Raw genomic sequence first — 23,727 nt, 5'->3', positions numbered from 1 at the left:
TCTCCAATACTTAATACTAACCAGTCTGGTGGATTAAAAAAAAAATACTACATTATTGTTTTAGTTTGCATTTCTCTGATTAATAGTGAGACTATTTATTTGAAATACATATTTTCTCTTCTGTGAATGACTTTCATTTCCTTTTCTGTATATGTACATATTTTGACTTTTACTACATATTCTTTGTTACCAGAAAAAGAAAAGCACAGTTTTAAAATAACTTGTATGTTCTTTAAGGCCTGCTTAGATGTTGAGACTTTCAAAAAATGGCCTTGATCTTTACTCTCACAAAATACTTCTCTTACCCTCTTGCCTAGATTAATGGTTTCTTGAAGCCCAGCCTGGGTTCTTATTCCCTTTGACTGCCTAGTATAATGCCTTGCACAGATTTGTACTCAGTAGACAAAGATTTATAAGGTCGAACGATATAAAGTAGAAAAGGTTAACTATGGGAAAACTCCTGACTGACCAAGACTATATTTGCAATCTTTTGATCTTTTTTGAAAAACTCGTTATTTATTTATTTGTTGGTTTCTTTTTGGCTGTGCTGGGTCTTCACTGCGGTACCCGGGTTTTCTCTCTCTGCGCCGAGCAGGAGCTGCTCTCCACTCGCAGAGCATGGGCTTGCCTTTGCAGTGGTTTCTCTTCTTTTGCGGCTCAGTTTCCAGGGTGCTTGGGCTTCAGCAGTTGCAGCGCACAGGCTTGGTTGGCCCACAGCATGTGGAATCTCCCTGGACCAAGAATCAAACCCGCATCCCCTGTGTTGGCAGGTGGATTCTTAACCACTGGACACCAGGAAAGTCCCTAAACTTTCACTCTGTATGAACACAATCTTGAACCATCCTTACCAAAGATGGACATATTCCTACAAAGGATATGTAATGCTGTTTGGCTTTATAGTCACTTCCCTGAGAGATAACCTGATCTAAAGTTTCTGGGAAATGATGCTTAACTCAATGAAGAGAGGAAGTTTAGGCATTTGTGAAAGAGTTGTTTGGGGAATGAAGATCCTCATTGCCATGCAGACATGGTGAAGTGTAGGTTGGCTGCCTGGCAGGCTCTATCTTAGATTTGCCTGGGCCCAGGACTCCATGAAACCTGGGATGGCCATGCTGACCCTACCAAGCTGCTACCAAGAAATTAACGACCCCTGCGATGTTCCAAATTACAGCACAGTGTAATGCTTTATATTCAAGGATTTCTTATGTGCTTATGATATATAGTTACTGTTTAAAAGATTACCTTAAAAAAGTTCTCAACTGGGACTTCTGTGGTGGTCCAGTGGTTAAGAGTCCGTGTTGCCAGTGCAGGGGATGCAGGTTGGAATCCTGGTCAGGGAACTAAGATCCCGCATGCCTTGCAGCACAACCAAGGGATTAAAAAAAAAAAAAAAGAAACTCAATAAAAACTGCTATCAAGCTCTAATCATCAGAATTCTATAAATGCTTTAAACAGACATCATTAGATCTTGTTGAAAAGAATGCCAATGTCCAGATTCTTTACACTTTAGAATTTTGTTGCTTCAGATAAGTAATCTATTAACTTAAACTGAAATGTCCATTCAAAATATAATTATTGCAACATACATTTAAGAACTTGTGACTTCATAAAGATTTCATTTATCAAAAAAATTCGTATTCTGCCTGTAATCAAACCTGAAGTTTTTGATAGCCTCACTTTTAGCTCCTCCAATTTTCCTTTTTCCTTTCTTTAATTCAAGTATCATTGACAAACAACATATTAGTGTTAGGTTCCAACATTTAAAGAATTTGATGCTGAGAAGATTTGAGCACATTTGGGAATTAGTCCAATGAAGGAGTAAATAACTCAATGGGATTTCTTATAAAAATGCTTTTCCTTGCCATTGTTTTTAGTTAGCAAGTACATTTCTAACTCAGGACTGAGGCATCTCTGCCACAAAGAAATGTGCTAAAGAAGCAGACATTAGGACATGCTGATTTAGAAAACAGATAGCTCAGAGACCTATGTAGAAACTCCCTCTGCCTTTGGTCTTATGTTTAATTTTTATTATCAGGCTTAAATATCATAGCACAGGACATCCCAGCAGATCCATCACTCTCAGAGCAGGGCGCTTCCTTGTACACCATGCACACCTCTGTAATAGTACTGAGTTCACTGACATTATCAGCAATGTTTGTGTAGCTGCTCCTGTCTCCTTCCCCTTCGCTGCCCTGCACTATAGCTCCTAATAGCAGCTGCTACCCACCATGACCTAGCTTCCCATATCTGAAAGAAGCTGAAAGTAGTCAACAAGTATATCTGAGCAACAAGAAAATCACACCTCAGAGGCAACATCACAAGTTATGGCTCTGGGGATCTCAACGGCTTCGTGACAGCTAATGTGTTCTGAGCTCAACTGTTTGCCAAGACTGCTTTGACCATAGCAAGCAGAACTTACTGCAGGCCCATGAGGCACTGCTGTTATTAATTCTGTTTTAGAGGTGAGAAAACTGAGGCTTAGATTGGTTATATAACTTGCCCAAGGTGTTACAGCTATGAGGTTTCACGTGGATCAGGACTCTGGCAAACTGACACCAGAGACCACAGTCCTAATCACCACACTGAACTGTCTCTATTGACTCATTAAAAAGAACGGGAAAGGAAAAAGGAGTGAGGTGCCTGGGATGCTCTTGTCTCCATAGAGCTGGGATTGGGGACATGCCTAGATGCCTCTGGACACAAAGGATTCCTCTCAGGAGCAAGCACAGAAAATGGGTAACATTGGGGTCCTGTGAGGAGAGGAACAGGGGTGATGTGGATTAAAGGGGAGAAAAAAAGCTTCATTTTCATTATGCCTTCTTTTGAACTATATAGATTTTTTTCTACCATAGGTATATGTTACCTTTTCTAATGTGTTTTTGGAGTTTATCTATTTTTTAAACACATACATTAGTCTGAATATCCTCGGGACTTCCCCAATTCTGCAGGTATTTGTGAGTTTTACACAATAATGAACAGACCTTGCGTCTCTGTATAAAATGTCTGAATTCCTTGTGTTCAACTTCATTTCCCTCATGACAATGGACTCTGGGATAACAGCTCAGTGGTTTTACACATTACAAAACATGGTACCACACTTTTAAAAGAGAGCATGATAGATCAAAAGAAAGAGAGAAAATTGGCCCAAGCCTATTCTTATGGTTATTTTTGACTTGAAATTTTAAAAATCTTTCTGTCTACAAAGTAATGTGGGTTTGTTTGCTAGGACTTGCATGAGTAAGTATCACAGAATGGCAGCACTTTAACAGAGGATACTGATTATCTCATGTTCTGGAGATTAGAAGCCCCAAATCAAGGTGTCAGCCCCAAGGAGGGTTGGTTCCTTCTGGTGGCTATGAGGGGGGATCTGCTCCAGCTCACCCTCCTTGACTTACAGATGGCCGTCTTACAGATGGGAGAGTGTTCACAAGGCACACTCCCTGTGTTCAAGTCTGTCTCCAAAAGTCCTCTTTTTATGGTCCTATTGAATTAGGACCCACCTTGAAAATGGAAGTGTTAGTCACTCAGTCGTGTGTGACTCTTTATGACCCCATGGACTGTAGCCCACCAGGCTCCTCTGTCCAAGGGATTCTCCAGGCAACAATACTGGAGTGAGTAGCCATTCTCTTCTCCAGGGGATCTTCCCAGCCCAGGGATCGAACCCAGGTCTCCTGAACTGCAGGCAGATTCTTTACCATCTGAGCCACCAAGGGAGGAGACCCCTAGGACCCACCTTAAGAACCCTCATTATAACTTGCTAAAGACCCTGTCTCCAAATAAGGAAGCATTCTGAGGTACCAGGGCTCAGCACTTCAACATAAGAGTGTTCAGGATACAGTTCAACCCATAACACGCTGGGATAAGGCAAATCCCTCCTTTCCCCTTCAGCTTCATCCGGCAATTTTCTTTTCTTGATGTCTTGGCTCAGAGTTTGGCCTCAGGGCTACCAGGGTGGAGAATATTGCTGAGGTAATCTCTGAGAGGAAAACCCAGTGCAGGAAGAGTCCCTCCATAGCTCACTCTGAGTGAAAGTGCTGCTCTGTCTTCCCCAGGTGGTACCATGGCAATCTCACCCGCCATGCCGCTGAGGCACTGCTCCTCTCCAACGGACGTGATGGGAGCTACCTTCTGCGGGACAGCAACGAAAGGATTGGGCTCTACTCCCTCTCTGTGAGGTAGGGTTCATAAGAACTCTATGAATTTAGTGGGATCCCATTTCTTACTTATATGGGCACTGACTTCAGCATCACATGCAGATTGCCAGAAGATGGAATTCACTTGATTCTTGTTACATCAGCAGGTCCAAGGATGCCAAGCTCTGAGTGGTGAGACTGCAGAAAACATGCCTGCTCCTTCCATTAGCAGGGGAAATATTATTAGAGCCGGGACCAAAACAAAATGTTAAAGCTGAAGGAGATTTTATGAATTATTTAATCTAAAACTCTTGCTTGACTGAGGAAGAAACTGAAGTGGTAAAGTGTCTTCCACTCAATAAAAGAGTGCTAGAAATAGCACCAGAATCCTCATCCCTGGAGCCTGGCCGGGTACCCTTTTCACTGTTGTTTGCTTTCTCTGGAAAATCAAAATGACTTATGGCTATGAAACTTTCATAACCACAAACTCAAGCAGGCAACATGCAACTTTTAATTTTTTTCTATAAACAGAATTTCTCAAAGTTCCATTTCCCCCCACTGTTAAGAAAGTTAATCTAGTCCCCACTGGATATGCCTGGCTCAAAACAGTCATTGGCCAGCCTTTTCAGGGTTTCTCTTGCACACTTTCTCCTGGCTGACTTCCCTTTCAGAGAAGGTGACCTAGCCACCTGATAATCAGGGGGAGTCATTGCTTATCTGTTAGTACCTGTCACCTTGGCTTCCACTGACATATAGCAAGTCTCACTGGGTTCACAGGCAGTTGCTAGGATATGAGGACTCCATGAAATTGCCCTCGGCCACCCACCCATTCTTGCCTGGAGAATCCCAGGGATGGAGGAGCCTGGTGGGCTGCCATCTACGGGGTCGCACAGAGTTGGACATGACTGAAGCAACTTAGCAGCAGCAGCACCCACCCATTAACCTCAAACCATTATTGTTTTATTTTGTTTATAAATTTTTCTAAACAACATCTTTGGGAAAATTTTTAATCAAAAGTGGAATTCTGCTTGAAGTAGGAATTCAGCTCTGGGTTGAAGCAGGAATTGTGCTTTCTCGAATCAACAGCAAATGTTAAAATTATATTTAATGGTTGGATCGTTGATCCTTTATTGCGTGGATCACTCCAAAATCTCAGACAAACCTGCGGAATTGTTGGCTCAAAGAAAGTTAACTTTTCACTTTTACATGTTTCATAAGCCTTATAAAGAGATAACACATATATTACACCTATATACAAATTTAAAATATAAATTGTTAATTTCCATTACAAGCACTTGGAAATGCTTTAAAAACTAATAACCACCAGCAAAAGTGAGATGAACCAAAGACCAGCTCAGGAGAATGGTTGTTTTTATTCATTTGTTCATTCACTTCCTTAATAATATTTCAGAGCATCCACTCTGTGCTTACCACTTTGATAAGTGTTGTAGGAGATTCAAAGACCTTGTCTTCAGGAAGTCTAGCCTCACAGGGGCAATGAGGCCATATATAAACACTTTACTACAAAGGAGAGTGCTCTAAATGACGTGAAAGACAGCAAGGTAAGTGTGTGAATTGTTGAGAAGAGAAAAAACAAGTAACTCAAGCTGGAATATCATGCAATATTTGATAGAGTAAGTGGCATTTGAACGGACACAATCAAAAACAAAGCGGAAGAAGTCACAGGTGAAGGAACAGTACAAGCTAAGGGACAAAGGCAGAAGCTCCTAGGAGAATAGTACAGCTGGTTGGACGATGGCAGTTGCCAAAACGTGGTCCCCAGACCAGTAGCACCACTTCAGAGCCTGTTAGGAACACAAGTCTTGGGCCCAGCCCTGGACCTACTGAATCAGGAATTCAGGGGGTAAGGCCTAGAAACTTGCACCCTCTAGGTGATTCTGACTTCTGGTTTTTGCTTAAGGTGGAAAATTACCTGAAAGAGAATAACAGTGGAAGTGAGGCCATATGTGTATGTGTGTGTGTGAGTGTGTGTGTATATGGTTATAGATATAGATATATATAAAATTTAATTTTTTGCCTTATTCCAAAAATGGCAATGAAGGAAAGTTGGTATTTTATTCAGCAGGGAGTGAAACAGGTGTGGGAGGCAAAGGACTGGGCTCACATAACTGATTAAGTGAAAAGAGGCAGAATTTGTACTGACTCCCAAGTAAGGGAGGAGGACCAGGCACAGAGGAGAATCTGGGGAGAGGGTGGCCTGCCATTTCTATCATCTCTCTTCCTGTCTCTCTTACACTTATGCCTCCAGCAAAATACAAACAATCCATTTGAAAAATGAGCAGAAGACCTTAATAAATGTTTCTCCAAAACAGACATACAGATAAGCGCATGAAAAGATTCTCGACATTACTAATTATTAGAGGAGTGCTATTCTTTAAATGCCAGTGGTTTTGGTGATTGTGTCATAACTCTGTTTTGAGAAGGGTTTCACAGAGATACTAACGCCTAAGGTTACATTTCCCTTCAAAAAAGATACTTGTTTCTTAAGTAGCATTAAGGTTTTTTTTTTTTTTTTTCCTTTTTTTTTCTTTTAGAGCCAAAGACTCAGTCAAACACTTTCATGTTGAATATACTGGATATTCATTTAAATTTGGCTTTAACGAATTCTCATCTTTGAAGGATTTTGTCAAGCATTTTGCAAATCAGCCTTTGATTGGAAGTGAGACAGGTAAGCTATGCACATATAGTTGACCTGAGAGATATTATTTCAGAAGGGAGGGGGGACAAATGGATTTCAAGTAAATGGTTGTCACTTCTATTGGATTATGTGCATACTATATACAATTGGGTATGCTTAGAAACATATTTTTTCAATTACTGTGCCATATGCTACATAAATAAATTATATGTATATATATATATATATATATATATATATATATACACACACACATTTCAGTATTATCTTTAGGAGAAAACAAAATGCTTTGTACAAAATAGGTATTTTTCTCAGGATATATTATTTAGTGGATTGACTAAGAGCACACATTTTTTAAAAATGGCCTAATGATATATACAATGAAGAAAGAAAGAATAAAGGAAAGAACGACTTTTTGATTCATCAGAAGTTTAGGTATGGGCAGTTTGCCTATCTGGGAGACACAAAATGGTCATTTTGAACAGTTTTTGAGCATTTTTAAAAATGAAATTTACACTTAAATTTCCCCAAAGGTCATTGAATAGTGAAAATACTGACTAAAAATTGTTCTCCTAAGTCTTGGTTTCTCGTAAATTTTTAAATGGGGCTTAAGTATGCCTGAAAAAGTTTGAAATTTCCTTTTCGGGTGGTTAGAGTCAAACCAGAAAATTCAAATTAAAACCAAAACACACTATCTTGACTTTTTAATTATCTAACTCATTTGTCTATACTATTTAAAGTATGTAAAAGATTTCCTTTGTATTTGTGTTAAAAGAATCACAATTTTGTATGTCCTAAATGATGAGAATTCTCAGTTAATCAAAAGTTGGACAATTCCAAGAATCAAGCACAAAAGGAATTCAAGCATTAATAACACAGTCAGTTGCTAAGAATTTGTACACACTCATGTTCATGGTAAACTCGGTTAGCGGGCTTTTTGTTAACCACTCTGGGGAGAGATACGATTGCCTTTTCCTCTTCTGCTATTTCTGTGGCCCGAACAGACCCTGATATGAATCATACAGTGTTGAGCAGAGACGGAAACCACAAAATAGTTGCCTTACCTTATACTGACCGTGCAAGGTCTTTAATTGAATATTCCAAACTGTAAGACTGAAGTGATCTTTTTTTTTCTGTTTTCTGATGAAAATCCTCCTAATAAACCCTGAAAATTACCATTTAACCAGCAGTAGTTCTCATAAATAAAGGGCAAGTGGGGATGAATTGATTTCCGTTGCTACCTTGGCCTGTTGTTGTTCAGTTGCTAAGTTGTGTCTGACTCTTCGTGACTTCATGGGACTGCAGCAGCCAGGCTCCCTGGTCTTTCACTGTCTCCAAGAATTAGCTCAAATTCATGTCCACGGAGTCAGTGATGCTATCTAGTCATCTCATCCTCTGTCGTCCCCTTCTCCTTTTGCCTTTGATCTTTCCCAGCATCAGGGTCTTTTCCAATGAGTCGGCTCTTCCCATCAGGTGGCCAAAGTACTGGAGCTTCACTTCAGCATCAGTCCCTCCAATGAATATTCAGGGTTGATTTCCTTTAGGATGGACTGGTTGGATCTCCTTTCAGTCCAAGAGACTCTCGAGTCTTCTCCAACACACTACAGTTCAAAAACATCAATTTTTTGGTGCTCAGCCATCTTTGTGGGCCAACTCTAACATCCCTAAATGACTACTGGAAAAACCATAGCTTTGACTAGGTGGACCTTTGTCAGCAAAGTGATGTGTCTGCTTTTTAACATGCTGTCTAGGTTTGTCATAGCTTTCCTTCCAAGAACCAAGAGTCTTTTAATTTCGTGGCTGTAGTCACCATCTGCAGCGATTTTGGAGCCCAAGAAAATCTTTCACTGTTTCCACTCATTTCCCCTTCTATTTGCAATGAAGTAATTGGACTGGATGCCATGATCTTAGCTTTTTGAATGTTGAGTTTTAAGCCAGCCTTTTCATTCTCGTCTTTCACCTTCTTCAAGAGGCTTTTTGGTTCCTCTTTAATTTCTGCCATTAGAGTAGTATCATCTCGATATTTCTCCTGGCAATCATGATTCCAACTTGTGATTCATCCAGCCCAGCATTTCTCATGATATACTCTGCTTATAAGTTAAATATGTAGGGTGACAATATACAGCCTTGATGTACTCCCAATTGGAACCAGTTCGTTGTTCCATGTCCAGTTCTAACTGTTGCTTCTTGTCCTGAATACAGATTTCTCAGGAGACAGGTATAGTGGTCTGGTATTCCCATTTCTTTAAGAATTGTCCACAGCTTGTTGTGATCCACATAGTCAAAGGCTTTAGCATAGTCAATGAAGCAGAAGTTTTTTTGGAATTCCCTTGCTTTTTCTATGATCCAGTGGATGTTGGCAATTTGATCTCTGGTTCATCTGCCTTTTCTAAATCCAGTTTGTACATCTGGAAGTTCTTGGTTCATGTACTGCTGAAGCCTGGCTGAAGGATTTTGAGCATTACCTTGCTAGCTTGTGAAATGAGTGCAGTTGTGTGGTAGTTTGAACATTCTTTGGCAATTCCTTTCTTTGGGATTGGAATTGAAAACTGACCTTTTCCAGCCCTGTGGCCATTGCTGAGTTTTCCAAATTTGCTGGCATATTGAGGGCACTGCTTTCATAGCATCATCTTTTAGGATTTGAAATAACTCAGCTGGAATTCCATCACCTCCAGTAGCTTTGTTAGTAGTGATGCTTCTTAAATCGCATTTGACTTGACTTCACACTCCAGGATGTCCAGCTCTAGGTCAGTGACCACACCATGGTGGTTATCAGGGTCATTTGGACATTTTTTGACTTCCTTGGAAGTCACAGAGTCAGCACTGTGACCTATGAACAGTTCTTCTGTGTATTTTTGCCACCTCTTCTTAATCTCTTCTGCTTCTTAGGTCCTTACCATTTCTTTTCTTTACTATGTCCATCCTTGCATGAAATGTTCCCTAAATATTTTCAATTTTCTTGAAGAGATTTCTAGTCTTTCCCATTTCCTCATTCAATCATTTTCCTCTATTTCTTTGCATTATTCACTTAAGAAGGCCTTTTTATCTCTCCTTGCTATTCTTCGAAACTCTGCATTCAGATTGGCTTATCTTTCCCTTTCTTCCAGAGAAGGCAATGGCAGCCCACTCCAGTACTCTTGCCTGGAAAATCCCATGGACAGAGGAGTCTGGTAGGCTGCAGTCCTTGGGGTCACTAAGAGTCAGACACGACTGAGCAACTTCACTTCCCTTTCTTCCTTGCTTTTTGCTTCTCTTCTTTTCTCAGCTATTTGTAAACCCTCTTCAGACAACCACTTTGCCTTCTTGCATTTCTTTTTTTGGGGGATGGTTTTGGTCACTACCACCTGTTCAATGTTACAAACCTCCATTCATAGTTCTTCAGGCACTCTATCAGATCTAATCCCTTGAATCTATTTGTCACTTCCATTGTATAATCGTAAGGGATTTGATTTAGGTCATACCTGAATGGTCTAGTGGTTTTCCCTACTTCCTTCAATTTAAGTCTAAATTTGACAATAAGGGGATCATGATCTGAGCCACAGTCACCTCCCAGTCTTGTTTTTACTGACTATATAGAGCTTCTTCATCTTAGGTTGCAAATAATATAATCAGTCTGATTTTGGTATTGGCCATTTGGTCCTATACATTATGAAGTTGTCTCTTGTGTTATTGAAAGAGAGTGTTTGCTATGACCACTGCATTCTCTTGGCAAAACTGTTAGCCTTTCTCCCGCTTCATTTTGTACTCCAAGGCCAAACTTACGTGTAACTCCAGGTATCTCGTGACTTCCCACTTTTACATTCCAATCCCCTATGATGAAAAGGACATCTTTTTTTTTTTCCTCTTCTTATATTAGTTCTAGAAGGTCTTGGAGGTCTTCATAAAACCATTCAACTTCAATTTCTTTGGCATTAATGGTTGGGGCATAGACTTGGATTACAATGATGTTGAATGGTTTGCATTGAAACAAACCGAGATCATTTTGTCAGTTTTGAGATTGTACCCAAGTACTGCATTTTGGACTCTTCTGTTGACTATGAGGCCTACTCCGTTTCTTCTAAGGGATTCTTGCCCACAGTAGTAGATACAATGATCGTCTGAATTAAACTTGCCCATTCCTGTCCATTTTAGTTCACTGATTTCTAAGATATTGGTGTTCACTCCTGCCTGAAAAGTTTTTAAATTTCTTAAATCTCTTCCCTTCAGGCTTATTTCCTACTTGTGTCCCAACCTACACTTATTTTTGTTCAATTCTTGGGCACTGGCAATGGACAGTAGATGTTGAAGCTAAGGACTCTGTTTCACCTACTTTGATTTTTGTCCTTCTCTTTGTCCCCCAGGTGCTGGGACAGTGAGTGATACTTTGGGCGAGTGAATGAGTGAATGAATGAATGATGAGCTGCAGGTTTTTGTGTCTTTCAGAGCCAGTACCATTGTTGCTTTCAGCCTTCTTTTCTCTCTCCAAGCAAAGCTGACTCCCTTCTTTTAAACTCTCCCTCTAGATTCTATTTTCAATCTCTTTGGTCATTCGCCATGCTCCTGTCTGGATTTTCTCCAAGTTAGGAAAAGGTACATATTCTGCATACCAGCAGATTTCAAAAATCATTTTTTTAAAGTTTTTTTTTTAACTGAAGTGTAGTTGATGGATAATACTATATGTGTACATATAGTGATTCACAATTTTAAAGTTTTACTCTGTTTATAGTATTATGAAATATTGGTTATATTCCCTGTTCTATACAATTATCCATGAAGCTTATACAATATAGTTTATACCTCTTAGTCACCTACCCCTATGCTGCCCTTCCCCTTTCCCTCTCTCCACTGATAACCACTAGTTTGTTCTCAATATTTGTGAGTCTGCTTCCTTTTTATTTTATTCACTGTGGTGATGGTTTAGTCGCTCAGTTGTGTCCAACTCTTGAGATGCCATGGACTGTAGCCCACCAGGCTCCTCTGTCCATGAGATTTTCCAAGCAAGAATACTGGAGTGGATTGCCATTTCCTTCTCCAGGGGATCTTCCCAGCCCAGGAATCAAACCTGGGTCTCCTGCATTGCAGGCAGATTCCCCAGTTTGTTCTATTTTTTAGACTCCACATATAACTGATATACAATATTTATCTTTCTCTGTCTGACTTACTTCACTTAGCCTTATGCCCTCCATCCATATTGCTGCAAATAGCAAGATTTCATTTTTTATGGCTAAGTAGTATTTCATTGTGTGCATATATGTGTGTCTTATTTGAAATGAACGTGTTGCAGTACTTTCTGGCTGAACCTTCCTGGCACTGATCCAATCACTAGGTGATTGGGACAATGTTGGGACATTGGGACACTGTTAAGCTTTTCCAGCAAATACAGTCATCTGAATAAATGTCTGTGGCTAATACAATAAGGATTATAATGATTTGTAACCCAGATTCCTATAGTAGATTTCTCCAGATCTAAAGCTTGCTGTATCTTTTGTCATTACTGTAATATTTATTTTATTTATTGCAATAAAACTTGGGAAACTGAGATTTTCATCCTTTCCATTGCCTCTCCTCTCTTCTATTCATTACCAAGTTGGGAATTTGCTACTATTTAAACCTCTGCTATAGACTCCAGGTGGTGATAGATATGCACTTGACAGTCTGGCTTCCAGCCCTTGAGTTATATTCCAGTAACTATAAACATTCCTCTTATCTGTCCCTGCCAGCTGAAGGCAAAGCCACCAAAGCTGGGAACAAGAGGCAAAACCCATAACTTATGAGTGTTCCTATTTTGTCCTCTGGGAGTCATAGGCCTCAGGAAACAAGATAACATGCACCACGTGCAGAAGCTGTGATGGGTCTTAAACCCAGATGATCCTTGGAAGTCACAGAGTCAGCACTGTGACCTATGAACAACCATGAACAGAAACTGGGATTCCATCTCCTAAAAACCAAACTCTTGTTCATTTAAGAGCTGGCTCCTGCAAAATTGTAATTCAAGAAGATACATGTGCCCTATATTCATAGCAGCACTATTCACAATAGTCAAAATGTGGAAACAACCTAAATGTCCATTGGCAGATGAATGGACAAAGATGTGATATACATGTATATCACACACCCACCCACACACACACACACACACACATGCAGGAATACTACTAAGCCACAGAAATGAAACATTGCCATTTGCAGCAACAAAGATGTAACTAGAGATCATCATACTAGGTGAAATAAGTCAAAGAAAGAAAGACAAATACCATGTGATATCACTTACACATGGAGTCTAAAATATGGCACAAATGAACCTATCTATGAAACAGAAACTGACTCACATAAGGAACAGACTTGTGGCTGCCAAGGGCAGGGGGCAGTGGAAGAAGGGTGAATTGGGAATTTGGGGTCAGCAGATGAAAGCTATTATATATGGAATGGATGGGCAACAAGGTCCTACTCTATATCACAGGAAACTAATATTCCCTGTCCTGTGATGAACCATAATGGGAAAAATATAAAAAGAATATAGAACCATAATGGAAAAGAATATGAAAAAGAATATATATATATATACATATATATGGCTCAATCACTTTGCTGTGCAGCAAAATTAATACAAATTGTAAACCAACTATACTTCAATAAAAAAATTTTAAATTAATAAAAAAGAATTGGCTTCCAGTGATCAGGAGACCTCCACCTAATGATTCCTTGCTCACTATCAGATGAAGTGCAAATTCTTATTAAAATTTTTGCTCGGTTAAGGATCACCTGGAGAAGCATTTTTCTGCATTGTAGATGAGACCCTGTCAGGGCCCTGACATCCAGATCTCTGGAATGGGAAGGACCAGAGCTGGGTATTTTAGGCCTCTCAGCCCAGAGCCCATGCAGGCCAGCCTCACTTGGTAGGGACTGGGAGTAAGTTTATTTAAGAGAGACTTTATCTTTGATGGCAATGGGACAGATAATTAAATAACCAACAACTGTAAGCTTTTGCTTTACAGTTTTCTGTCTATATAATGTCTTTCATAGAGTGAAACCAGAATGCTTGGTTCTGGGTCATCAGAAAATATTTGTACTCAAGATAGGTAAAAGTGTTAACCTATAGGGATGTATACTCTTTTAAGATTATTTCCCCTATTTTATTCTTATTTTCTTTTCTTTAAACTCCCAGGATTTCTGTTTCCTTAATAAAGAATGAAGATTCTTGTGAGTAAGATCTAACCCTCCTAATAACTTCAGGATTCTATTATTCTTAAATCTCTTTTTCCCTTGTTGTAATCTCTCTAATCTCCATTAAAGTTTCTGTTCACTGTAATTTCTTATTTCACTCTTAAGATACTTCTCCTTCTCAAAACCCAATCATCTCCCAAGTATATCATACAATTTACCCATTTGCTTTTACTGTATTTAATAGCCCTTTTACCTTTTAACATATTTTTATAAGATATTTCAATTGTTTGATGTGGACCATTTTTTAAGTCTTTATTGCATTTACTACAGTATTGTTTCTGTTTTATGTTTTGGCCACGAGACCCATGGGATCTTAGCTTCCCAACCAAGGACTGAACCCACATCCACTGCACTGAAAGGTGAAGTCTTAATCACTGGATTGCAAGGGAAGTCCCTAACTATTTTTAACCCACTTTTATTTTTTAAACATCTTCACATTCATATATAAACTCTATGAGAAGAAGGATTCTTGTCTTTTCTTCCCCCTGTTATGCCCCATCACCTAAAAGAATAAATGCTAATCATGACCCACAGCATTCCGTGGACAGTATACCAATAACAACGTCCAAATTGCAGCTTTTGGGACAACATAACAACTAGCAAGCTGCTGGCAATTTTTACTTCCAAAATATGTACAAAGCATAATTTGAAAATGATTTGTGTTGTATGCATGCTCAGTAATGATTAAATTCAGACTCTACCTTTCATTTGTAATAGTACAGTGAAGTGGCTCAGTCGCGTCCGACTCTGCAACCCCGGACTGTAGCCCACCAGGCTCCTTCGCCCATGGGATTTTCCAGGCAAGAATTCTGGAGTGGGCTTCCATTTCCTTCTCCAGGGGATCTTCCCAATCCAGGGATTGAACCTGGGTCTCCCACGTTGCAGGTAGACTCCTTATCATCTGAGCCACCAGGGAAGCCCTGTAATAGTAAGATGTTATGTGAATCTTCTACTCATATTTGCACATGGCTTCTAAATTCAACTCAAATAGATTTGAAAATATGAGAATTTTTTTAGTATTGACATGTTTGGTTCATTATTAATTTTTAATAAATCCTCTGGTATTTGACTCCAGAGAAGACAATGGCACCCCACTCCAGTACTCTTGCCTGGAAAATCCCATGGACAGAGGAGCCTGGTAGGCTGCAGTCTATGGGGTTGCACAGAATTGGACACAACTGAAATGACTTAACAGCAGCAGCAGCTTGTATTTGACTAAGATTTGTCTTGGAAAATGCACCCGGCATTTCTCTTTGTGCTTACATGTCCAAATAGTATTAAAATAAAAATTGCCTTTTCCATTACCTTTTCTCTATATTGCAGTACTTTTGTACATGAAATTGTCATGTACAATTTATTATAGAAATTACTGTGTTGTGACTTTAATCACCTAACTAGCATGAAAAAAAGAATAAGTGCTGTGTTTGTGCTTACCCTTTATAGTGATTGGTTCTCAGTTTTGAAGATCCTATCTGGTTCTTTGTTAAATGTCAAATTTCCACTTCTCTTTTTGTTCTGATATGGGGATTCCCAACCTTTTGATAACTGCTATAGTTATTATTATTTTATTTTGTGACTCTAGCCATTTCGTCCAGGTGACATTTTAAAATAATTAAGTTAAAATTAATTTTAATTTGAGAATTATGTGACACTTCTGAAAATAATTGGTGATAACTTGGAATATTGTTAAACCACAACCAGGACTCACTTCTTTTTTTTTTTCTTAATGCTTATGTTCATTTATTTACCTTTGGCTGTGCTGGGTCTCCACTGCCGCTTGGGCTACTCTCTAGCTGCAGGGCGCAGGCTTCTCACTGCACTGGCTTCTCTTGTTGCAGAGCACGGGCTGTAGGGCGTATGAGCTTTAGTAGCTGCAGCCCGTAGGCTGGGTAGTTGCTTACTCCTAAGCTCTGGAGCACAATAGTTGTGTGCACAGGCTTAGCTGCTCCAGGGACGTAGGATCTTCTTGGATCCTGGGTTGAGCTGGTGTCTCCTGCATTGACATGTGAATTCTTTACCACAAAGCCACCAGAGAAGCCCAGAAGTCACTTCTTTAGTTTATGTCTGCCAGAAATACAAATCTTCATTTGTAGATGAGGCATATTTGGAAAAGTAAAAAGCAGGCAAGGAAGAGAATGAAACAAACCTTTGCAGACTTTTACTAAGTTCCAGGCATGCTATTAGATATTTTCACACATACCAAGGTATTTAATCTTCTGGACCACCCACAATAGTGGGTAAAGTCGTCCTATTTTCAGATTAGGAAATAAAAACTCAGAGATTTTAACTTATTTGTCCAAGCTGCAAATACAGAGAACATTAGCACTGAGATTGGAATCCAGGCTAACCTGGTTTTAAAACCTGTGTGCTTTCCACTCACTTTGTGTTCTCCTAATACCGGTGTCCCAGTGACACTACAGGCAATACTGCCACAGCAGAGCATGGCTTTGACTGGATTAGGATGGCGACTCCATGCCACGTGATGCACAAAATGCTCGTAGGATATGGCAGGCCTACACTACATTGTTTAGTCCTCAGTCTCCTTAAAGCCTATAATAATATTTCTGATATGATATAAAACCCTTGTTCTAAAGAATATGACTCAATTTGAACTTTGTGTTTATTGTTATTCTTAATTTAGTAACATTAATTTTTACTGGAGAAATTATTCTAGAAAATCATAAAACACAAAAAAAGTTGACTAGGGCTTCCCTGATGGTCCAGTGGTTAAGAACACACTTTGCAAGGCAGGGGACATGGATTCGATCCCTGGACGGGGAACTGAGATCCCACATGCCATGGGGCACAACTACTAAGCCCACGCACACTAGGGTGCATGCTCCGCAACGAGAGATGCCACTGCAAGGAGAAGCCCACGCTAGCAACTAGAGGACCAGCAATAAAGACTCAGTGCAGCCAAAAATAAAATAATCAAATACATTAAAAAAAAAAAAGTTGACTAGAACACATCCCCCAAATATTTAGGCCCGTCTCATGCATGCCTCTCCAGAAAGAATATAAAACAGCCTATGTAACTATAGTAAAGTCAAATAAAATTTAAAGTTTGAAGAGAAGGGGGAGGAAAAGAAAAATGAGAGGCAAAAATAAAATGACATCAGAAGTGAAGTATATCAGATGAATATTGCACATTCACTGAAACAGGATAAACCTTTGGTTACTATGCATCCTAATATTTCTTCACTTTCAGTTGGGCTTGTGCAGTTAACTAGATTTATGCAATGTTGGAATTGGAAGGGAGCTCAGAGACCATTTAATTACTTCTTTACAAATGAAGAAACAGGTCTGGTGAGAAACGTTGAAGTAAAAACTCTCCTTTTCTTTTCTTAAGCTGCTTCTTGAAGAATCCATTTCATCAAATTTTGATTGATACACGTGATTCTCTTGTCCACAATAACCAAAGTACATTTCACATGCCGTAGAGAGTTTCCATGGTGGTGATTATCACCAAGGCTAAGAAAAACAGACAGTGTGATGTGTAAACATGTAAACCTCCAGTCTAACTCCAGCCTTTGCTATGTATCAGCTGTGTTTCTTCAGGCAAATTATGTAACCTCGCAAGCTTCAGTTTCATCATCATATGAAATTAAGCTGATGGTAATAGTTGATACCTTAATGACTTGCTGTGAAGACTGGATGAGATTAGGCCTGTAAGATAGTGATATTTATAATAATTCTTAGCATGGCAGAAATAATCATTATTAATTTTATTTTAAGAGGCCCTTTTATGGTAATTCATTCAATAGTTATATGCTAGAGCTATATATTTTTTGACATATCATGAAGCATTAGTTTAGGAACGGTTGGATTAATGTTTACTTAAATCTCTGTGACATCTTCTTCAAATTTTAAGTCAGTTCCATAGTGCACTCATATGAAAGGTAGAATCAAGTACTCCAAAAAAGTGACCTGATTTGCCTTGGATATTATAACAGAATCTTCTCTTGCCCTGGCTGTCAGGTCTGCTTTACTTAACTCAGTGTATTTCTCTCTGTGAGCCTGCTGCTGCTGCTGCTGCTGCTGCTGCTGCTGCTGCTGCTGCTGCTGAGTCGCTTCAGTCGTGTTCGACTCTATGCGACCCCATAGAAGGCAGCCCACCAGGCTCCCCCGTCCCTGGGATTCTCCAGGCAAGAACACTGGAGTGGGTTGCCATTTCCTTCTCCAATGCATGAAAGGGAAAGGTGAAAGGCAAGTCGCTCAGTCGTGTCCAACTCTTAGCGACCCCATGGAATGCAGCTTACCAGGCTCCTCCGTCCATGGGATTTTCCGGGCAAGAGTACTGGAGTGGGGTGCCATTGCCTAACTCCTTCATGTGTAAACAAACGTGATTTTACCAGCACCATTTTATGATGAGTTCAAGTCCATTTGCAGAGCAGGTAGCAAAGAAGAGAACAGGAAGACCGTCAGTACTCTTGTAACTCCCCTGGAAAGCCACCCTGTATTAGCAGGAGGAGATGGAGGGATCTGCCATGCATATGCAGCAGGAAAGCTTGTTTTCTGAACCTGAGGGCAATAATGCAGCATAGATGGATATGATCTTATTTTAATTTAATTCATAATTAATCATCTGTATTGAGAACCAGCTGTGAGCTGGGCACTGCTGGCCACTGGTAATACAGTGATGAAACAGGTATCGTCCTCGCCCTCCAGCCATCTTCCAGTCTAGGTGGGGAACCTGGAGGCAGCACTCACTTCAGTGGAAAAAGGAAATATTCTAAACAAAGTTTCCTTTTTAGGAGCTCTGTGTGCCCTGCACTATACTCTAGTTTAGATATCAAACCAGTGCCTGAGGCTTGAGACTGTCCTTACTTATTTTCGGAATTCTTGCTGGAATATAAGATAAGGAGTCTTTCAATGCAGTCTCATAGTACTATACACTGAGTAGGTGTCTGTAAGTTACAGTTCAAAAATATTCCCCCACCAAGAGTTTCTGATACCAGGTTTCATGTCAAAGGCAGGAAACAACAATCTCCTTCACGTAGTTCGGAAACTGAAGTGAAACACAGCCAGGGTTCCAACCTGTAGTTGCAGAGCTTTCTTCTCTCTCTACCAGCCCCTGCCTCCTGTTGGTTGCCCTTTGTCAGAATCTTCTAACCAAGTCCTGGAATTTGCTTGGCCTGAATATCACTAACCCAGAGTTCTTCCTTATGGAGTCAGCATGCTGTCATGAACCTTGAATCTTCTAACTTAATAATAAGTCTGTGATGTCTACGTTAGATAAGTTTCTTTCAATTGCCAATGGCAGAAACTAACCCTAGCCAGCTGAACTTCTTTAAAAAAAAAAAGATATGGGGAGAAAAGTGGGAACTTTTTGGAAAGATATTCGTATTCCCATTCAGAATTTAAAGGCAATAGAAACAGAAAGAGACAACAAGGAATCAGCCAAGTGATCATGAGGCTACTCTGAAGCTTTCAGCACACTGAAATATCTGCCTTCCTCATGCTCTGATCAACTCAAAAGTGTGCCTTCATGGAGTTGCTTCTGAAACCAGCTTTCATGTCAAAGGCAGGAAACAACAGTCCCCTTCTTGAACTCAGAAACTGAAGTTAATGAACCGTCTCTCCAGAGAAGTGACTAAGCAGATCCCTGGGTCGGTCCAATGAGTGAGTACAGGTTAGGTGTCTGTGGAGGAGGGCTAGGATCTCTGGGGGTCTACCTCTGTGTAAGGGGTTGGGATGGTGTTTAGAAAAGAGAAAATCATTGTAAGCCTGGAAGCCATGCCAAGAAGACCATATATTGGCCCTTCATTGGGCAGAATGGTTGGCTAAGGAGACATGTCTCTCAGGAGATCAGATTTTTATCAGTGGAAGCTTGAATTTTATAAGTAGCTTGCTATTTTCTTCATGACACCATTCAAACTAGCCTCATGCATGGTCTTAGCAGTTAAAATTAATATGTCAGTTCTGCTTTCCTGGTTGACTCAGTATCATTTACCTTAGTTTAGCTATTCATTGATTAAACTTCAGAGGAAGTTTTCAAAATAGAATTTGAGTGCTCCCAGTGGAGATATGGGGCTTCCCTGGTAGCTCAGCTGGTAAAAGAACCTGCCTGCAGTGCAGGAGACTCCAGTTTGATTCCTGGCTTGGAAAGATCCCCTGGAGAAGGGATAAGCTACGCACTCCAGTGTTCTTGGGCTTCCCTGATGGCTAAGTTGGTAAAGAATCTGCCTGTAATGCTGGAGACCTGGGTTCAGTCCCTGGGTGGGAAGACCCCCTGGAGGAGGGCATGGCAACCCACTCCAGTATTCTTGCCTGGAGAATCTCCATGGACAGAGGAGCCTGGCAGGCTACAGTCCGTGGGGGTCACAAAGAGTCGGACATGGCTGAGCAACTAAGCACAGCACAGTGGAGATTTGGAGAGCTGAACTTGGGCTTGTTGTCCTGTCCTGTCCTTGCCCTGGCCAAGTTAACTGTGGACCTGGAAGCCTGGTTCATTTCATGTTCTTCCTTGCCTTACACCTGAATTACTGCGGCATTTGTGCACTCATTCATTCACTCATTAAGCTTTCCCTATGTCAGAAACTCTATCAGGAGGTAGGAATACAAAGATAAATTTGACACCATACCTGCTCTGAAAGGACTCACAGGGCTTGGAAATGTGTGTGTTGGAAAAGCAACGGCTTTATGGTCCCAACTGATTACAGCGCTGCAGGCTCAGGCAGCAACCCTGGCCCAGAGATCCTTACACTGCAGCACAACGGGACCCTATGGCTAAGCTCACCACCCAGAAACTGATACAGTAGTAAACAGAATCATGACACCTCCCCACTTCAAAGGTTCATATCCCTCCCTGGAAGTGTAAATGCTATGTTACATGGCAAAAAGGAATTCTGACTTTGAGATGCAGAGCTTATCCTGGATTGCCCAGGAGCATCCACTGTGATCACAGTGGTCCTTATAAGATGGAAGCAGAGAAGACCTGGAGAGACAGCAGCATGAGAAGGACCTGACCTACTGCTGCTGGCTTTAAAGATGGAGGAATGGAGCCGCCGATTAAGGAACGCAGCAGCCTACAGAAGCTAGAAAAGGCAAGGGAATGGATGGTCTCCGAGAGCCTCCAAAAGGAAAGCAGTTCTACCAATACCGTCCCTTTAGATTCATGAGACCCGCTTCAGACTTCTGACCTTCAGAACTGTAGGATAATCAAGTCAAGTTACGTCACTATGTTTGTGATGATTTGTTACAGCAGCAATCAGTTCAGTTCAGTTCAACTGCTCAGTCATGTCCGACTCTTTGTGACCCCATGGACTGCAGCACGCCAGACCTCCCTGTCCATCACCAACTCCCAGAGTCCAACCAAACCCGTGTCCATTGAGTCGGTGATGCCATCCAACCATCTCGTCCTCCGTCGTCCCCTTCTCCACCCACCCTCAATCTTTCCCAGCACCAGGGTCTTTTCAAATGAGTCAGCTCTCTGCATCAGGTGGCCAAAGCATTGGAGTTTCAGCTTCAACATCATAGGAAACTAGTATAGGCAAGTATATACCTGGGTGATGCTTGGTTTTATGCAAAAGGACAGAGGATTGACCAGGGGCACCTTTCTAGCGCATCATTTAAAATAGTATTTTCATATTAAGCATATGAATAGGATGATAATTTAGCATCACTTTTGAATTTGAATGGCAACCCACTCCAGTATTCTTGCCTGGAAAATCCCATGGACAGAGGAGCTTGGCAGTCTACAGTCCCTGGGGTTGCAAAGAGTCGGACACAACTGAGCGACTTCCCTTCACTTGAAGATGAAGCACAAGATTTCACTTTTTTCTTTTTTTTCTAGTTTGTGCGCTGCATTGAGCCCTGAGCTCTGGTCTTCTTCTCCTCCACTGTCAGACACGGAAGTATTAAGAGGCGTCTGTCTGAGTGCTACAGTCAGTGACAGTCTAGACTACTGCCATTGTTATTCTTAGCACATAGTTACATTTAGGTCTTTTTTACCTAATTTTAAAATCCATGTTCCCAAAGATGGTGCTCACTGGAATTTCACTTAAGAATTTAAAAATATATCAGAACATAACAACATCTAACATTGTTATAATCCTTTCTCAAGCCCTTCTTTATTTGGGGCTTAAAACAAATAAGCTTCATGAAGAAAGGGTAATCATTCTCACTTGTCAGAGGAAGAAAGAGAAGCTTGGAATAGAATGTCCAAAGTAACAGGGGCTAAGTGCCATGGCGGCTCTTTCCGCAAAGCCAGGGTGGCTGCCAGAGAGTGTTTCTCTCGGGTAGGTCCCTGGGTAACCAGTTCCCAGTTCCCCAAGCATCTGCCGTGTCACAGCTGCATCCAGACGGCCCCTGGGCCTGCACAACGGCTGCTCTGGGTTTAGGTGTTGCTGCTTTCATTATGACTATAAACCTGTAACCGGCCCCTTGTCCCCATATGACTGGATCTGTTCTCATGAAAGAATCGCCTCAACAAAAAGGAGTGCAGACAGTGTGTAGGAGCAGGACTGGGCCCTCTGAGAACTGCAAAAGCCACTTTTCACTGTGATCCCAGCGCTCCCGAGATGAGCTGGGTGCAGAGCGAGGAGGAGGCCACTGTTTGGGGGCCAGGGCTAGTGCGCCTCTTTGGCTGTTCTCAGTGACCGTCTTCACTTTCCAGCAGGGCCTTGTCTGGGCCCCTGGGTCAGAAGGCATTGTTCGGTTTTTGCAGTCAATTCACTGTCTCTACTCAAACCTCATAGAAAGATTTTGCTTGATTTGTAGGTTTATCATTATTATTACGGTTTTTTTTTTTTTAAACTGCAGAGGAGGTATTTTCCTTTCCTTCTTGCGTCTTTTTCGCTCCAATTCAAAGTCTATACTTTCTATGAGATTTCTGTCACCCCATCAAAGAAGATTTCCCTGGCCTGATATAAATACCACGCTACCCAGACCCCTTTCTCTTTTCACTCCTCATTCCTTCGCTTTGCTTTGTTAAGGTTTTCATAACAATTCTCTCACCTGACTTCTCTTTTTTTTCCAAAATGTTTCTGTCTCTGCGGCCATGAGAGTGAAAGCGACGTCTCCTTGGTCTGCTGCCGTATCCCTGGGGCCTCCCCAAGTGCCTGGCACTTAGGAGAGCTCAGGAAATATGTGTTGAATCAACTACTGAAATCTTTGCATCTCACCCAGTGTCTGGTACAATTCTGGACCTTCCGTATGAAAGACCCAAGTGAAATTAAAAAAAAAAAAACAAACCAAGAAGCCAGAGCAAAGGGGAGAAAACCCTTAATTACTCTTTTTGCAGTCACTTTCTAGTTTCTGATTGACTGATTGATCATGGTAAGGGAAAGATGCAGAAGGGGGAAATATCAGTGTTGAGTTGAAATCTCTCAGCCCCCAATACCTGGTCCCCCCAGACTGGGGTTGGGGTGGGCTTTTTCTGCCTTCACTTGGAAGTGAAGGTAATTACACAGTGGCCTCAGCCTATTCACTTCATATCCACCAACGAAAAGCAAAGCCTTCTTTCCTTTGGCTGTCAATGGGATGGTAGCAGACAGGAGGGAAAATGCTTATAAGCTCATATTTTTTAGGTCCACGGATTTGTTACAATCTGTTCTGAAAGTCGTGCAAAGTAGAACAGTGGAATAAATCCTCCTATACCTGGTACATTGTGTGGTTTAGTCTGCACAACTTTTGTAAAGCCCACCTGGAAAACCAGCAGTTATTGCTAAGGTCTAATGGAGTCTAATGGTGTCGCCTCCCCTAGGAAAACATTTCTAAAGCATTTCATAG

General features: G+C 40.9%; 1 protein-coding gene across 1 annotated transcript in view; it reads left to right on the top strand.

Moving 5' to 3' along the window:
- The window catches only part of DAPP1 (dual adaptor of phosphotyrosine and 3-phosphoinositides 1), a 54,152-nt gene that overhangs the window by 17,374 nt on the left and 13,051 nt on the right, over nucleotides 1-23,727 (top strand). Inside the window, exons 2-3 of the mRNA XM_068975600.1 lie at nucleotides 4,053-4,175; nucleotides 6,689-6,822. Coding sequence (XP_068831701.1) covers nucleotides 4,053-4,175; nucleotides 6,689-6,822 — 257 coding nt within the window. The remainder of the gene's footprint in view (nucleotides 1-4,052; nucleotides 4,176-6,688; nucleotides 6,823-23,727) is intronic.

This window comes from Capricornis sumatraensis, chromosome 7 (genome assembly GCF_032405125.1).
Source record: "Capricornis sumatraensis isolate serow.1 chromosome 7, serow.2, whole genome shotgun sequence".
NCBI classification, from domain to species: Eukaryota; Metazoa; Chordata; class Mammalia; order Artiodactyla; family Bovidae; genus Capricornis; species Capricornis sumatraensis.
The sequence above is the reverse complement of the archived record's forward strand: the minus strand, read 5'-3'. Positions and strand labels throughout refer to the sequence as shown.